The 3,631-nt window shown below is 38.1% G+C and overlaps 1 protein-coding gene across 1 annotated transcript; it reads left to right on the top strand.

Moving 5' to 3' along the window:
• Positions 1–1,420: 1,420 nt before the first annotated feature.
• LOC130049356 (uncharacterized) lies at positions 1,421–3,156 on the top strand. The gene has a single exon (XM_056146799.1). The coding sequence runs from the start codon at positions 1,923–1,925 to the stop codon at positions 2,904–2,906; it is 984 nt and encodes a 327-aa protein (XP_056002774.1). The 5' UTR covers positions 1,421–1,922; the 3' UTR covers positions 2,907–3,156.
• The last annotated feature ends 475 nt before the right edge of the window (positions 3,157–3,631 follow it).

The raw sequence follows: 3,631 nt of genomic DNA, 5'->3' as shown, positions 1-3,631 counted from the left end.
CAGAGGTGGGATTAGGTGCCTAGGAGGAGTATACATCCCCTGTCGGTCACACTCGCCATGAGCCTATATCCTGATCAGGCAAACGAAAACTCTCCAGGTTCAATAATTCATGTTGGTAGGATAAAAGAAAAACAAAACCCTAACCCGATTCCTAATGCTATAATTCTGTTTGGTGTAGCGACGTCACAGAGTTGGGGGTGGATAAAAATAAACGATATCGTTTGATCTATGTTAAGGTTAAAGTTTACAAAAAGTTTTGTTTTCATTTATTATTTCTCAAGTTATGATATTGATCAATGTTCGTTATATTCACGTTTTTATAGGTTTGATTAAGGATTTATGACACCAATGGGTGACTTTAAGACATATTACTATATTCTGTGACTCAACGACGCAGATATAATGAGTATCATCAAATTGCATATTTTGTTCATGGGGAGATGTTCCTGCACTTCGCTCAAAGGGAGGGTGTTGATCTTTTTACACACGTATTATGCTCTTCAGATATCTTGATTGATAATTCACATTAACAATATACGCCACTGAAATCCATCGTGGTACTGGGTTCGATCACTCGGCTACCAGCGTCTAATATAGATAGTGAGCATTGCTAGTGACTGGTTCTTCACCAAAAACCTGAAATCGAAGGTGAAAGTGGCAATTTTTTTTTATTGGAGATGACCTTAGGTAAAATTGGTAGGTGTTGGCACGATAGAGACCCCCTCACTGATTGACGACCTTTGATGCAATATATAGGTTCAACTGTTTCGCGCGTCATTTACAGTTGGTTAGTCTATACATGAGGGAAGTCAAAGTATAAAACACGAGAAGAGGAGAGAGAAAGAAAGAGAGAGAGAGCTTGGTCCGTTGTTAATCCGCACGAGCCTGTATATGAATATGAAATCAGTTCATTAGCTAGGACGCATATGTTTTCAAAACAAGGAATACGCATCTATTAAATATGATATTTCGAATGTCTTCTGTAACAAGATGTTGATATTCTTCATTTTTTAAAATGATTTTTTTTTGCTTAAAATCGATCTAGCTACCATAAACTTCAATATACCACTTGACCACATGTACACACATTGAACTCGGTCTAGATAAAAATATAACAGATAACATACAATTAAAAAAATATCCGCGATACTAGGTATCTAAAGTACAGGGATTACACTGATGGTCGAGATATCAGAGAGATAATGTTAAATATATAAACATACAAACACACCTTCCAAATTAGTCAAGTATGTATAATATATTTCAATTAACACCCAACATTTGTGTGCTACGTTGACGGTTGTTTTTCTGTCTTTTTGTTGCCATTGCAATTTATGGAGGAAGAAATATTAGATATTGTATGTAACGTTTCTATATGGAAATATATGCATAGAAAGAGCGAAGAAAAGCCATACACATATTGTAGCATCACATTACAGTGTCATCGAATCATTATGTAAATTGTTTTAATCAGTTGCTGTATTAGGGTTAACATTTATAATTTATTCAAAGTAAATTTCATGTTAAACATTTTATAACCTAATATATTACAAATAGATAAAAGTTTATTTCTTTTATTGGCAGTGTGCACTCATGTGACCCCAACAACGGAATTGCTCCACCCCCAGCACAGTACCCAGGACGTCCTGCTGTGTGACCTCTGTGAAACTGTCCCCCTACAGAGTCACTGTGAAGTTTGCAATATAAATCTATGTGTTAACTGTGTAGGAAAACATATCTCAGATTCCTCTAAAGATCACAATGTCGTCCCCTATTTACGCAGGAAGTCTCCTAACTACTCACAATGTCCAGACCACGGCGATGAACACTGTAAACATTACTGTGAGAATTGTGACGTTCCTGTCTGTATTACTTGCGTCTCCTCTGGTAAACACAAAGGTCACAAGTTATCCGATGATCAAATGAATGAAATGTTTGATTCTTGGTCATCATTATCCATTAACACAGAACATGCCGACACAATGGAGTCAGCAGAAGCTGTATCGTCTTCTCCAGTTAAACTACTGCTTGATGAACATCGACACAGCGCCGCCATAGACACTACAGAACATGTATCATCCTCTAAAACCAAACAACTGCTTGATGAACCGCGACTGACCGCCACCATAGACACTGGGTATAAATATTTATCCAGTGTTAGCTGTCGCAATGAAGAAGAAGTCTGGACCTGTGGGGATAACGAAACCATGAAGCTCCTCAACTTCCAGGGTGAACTATTGACATCAATACAAACCGAGTCAGGAAAAGAACCAAATTGCATAGCAGTGACACGGAACGGATGTCTTGTTTATACTGACTTGTATAGTAGAACTGTAAACCTAGTGAAGAAAAAATATATACGGGCCATTATCACACTACAGGGGTGGAGACCTCTCTATGTTTGCAGTACTGCCACTGACAATTTCCTGGTTACCATGATCGGGGATGATTTCAAACAATCCAAAGTTGTGCGTTACTCTGGCTCCAGAAAGACACAGACCATTCAGTTTGATGAACAGGGTCCTCCTCTCTATTCATCTGGTGATTATAAATACATCAGTGAGAACAGAAACCGGGATATATGTGTGGCTGATCGTGCAGCTAATGCAGTTGTGGTGGTCAATCAGGCAGGCAAACTCCGATTTAGATACACTGGTCATCCTTCTAACACCAAACACTCATTTAGTCCAAACGGCATCACTACAGACAGCCAGAGTCGCATCCTGACAGCAGACTATAACAATCACCGTATCCACATCCTAGATCAGGACGGACAGTTCCTCCGTTTCATTCAGAACTGTGATTTACGCGCTCCATGGGGTTTATATGTGGATGCCAGAGACAACCTCTTTGTTGCTGACATTGCTAAAGTGAAGAAAATCCAATATGTATCAACACAGTGTTAATTACACATCTCTACACAGTGTTAATTACACATCTAAACACAGTGCTAATTACACATCACTACGCAATGTTAATTACACAACTCTATGCAGCATTATTTACACATCTAAAAACAGTGTTGATTACATATTTAAATAAAGTTAATTCAACTTATAGACAAACTGTTAATTACCAATTTAAATTCAGTTATTAACATTGTTCATTACAGATACAGAAACTGGGTTAATGTAATTAAAACTAAACAAAAGATAAACTTACACCAATATACATCGAGTTAAATTGTGTTAGTCAGTAAATCTTAGATAATGCACAGTATATTGTGATTTCAGCTTCTCCATCGTCAACTTCCAATATCTATGTAGCAATATCCCATTATCGCCTGCATATGGTGTTTATATACCTCAACTCATTCAATATGCAAGAGCTTGTTCTGCGTATAGTCAGTTTTTAAAGCGAGGTAAGCCACTGGCAAACAAGTTGATGGTACAAGGGTTTCAACGGTCTCCATTGAAGTCAGGATTTTGCAAATTCTATGGTCGTTATAACGATCTAGTTCGTCAATACAACCTATCATTGGGTGAAATGCTGTCGGACGTGTTTCATACCGATTGTTAAGCAGTTCTTGATACACTGATTTTGACTACGGATAACTCCGTTTACCTGATCAGAAAATGGGGCTCACGGCGGGTTTGACCGGTCAACAGGGGATGCTTACTCCTCCTAGGCA

This window comes from Ostrea edulis, chromosome 8 (assembly GCF_947568905.1).
Source record: "Ostrea edulis chromosome 8, xbOstEdul1.1, whole genome shotgun sequence".
Classification (NCBI taxonomy): Eukaryota; Metazoa; Mollusca; class Bivalvia; order Ostreida; family Ostreidae; genus Ostrea; species Ostrea edulis.
This window is presented reverse-complemented; position numbering and strand designations above follow the sequence as displayed.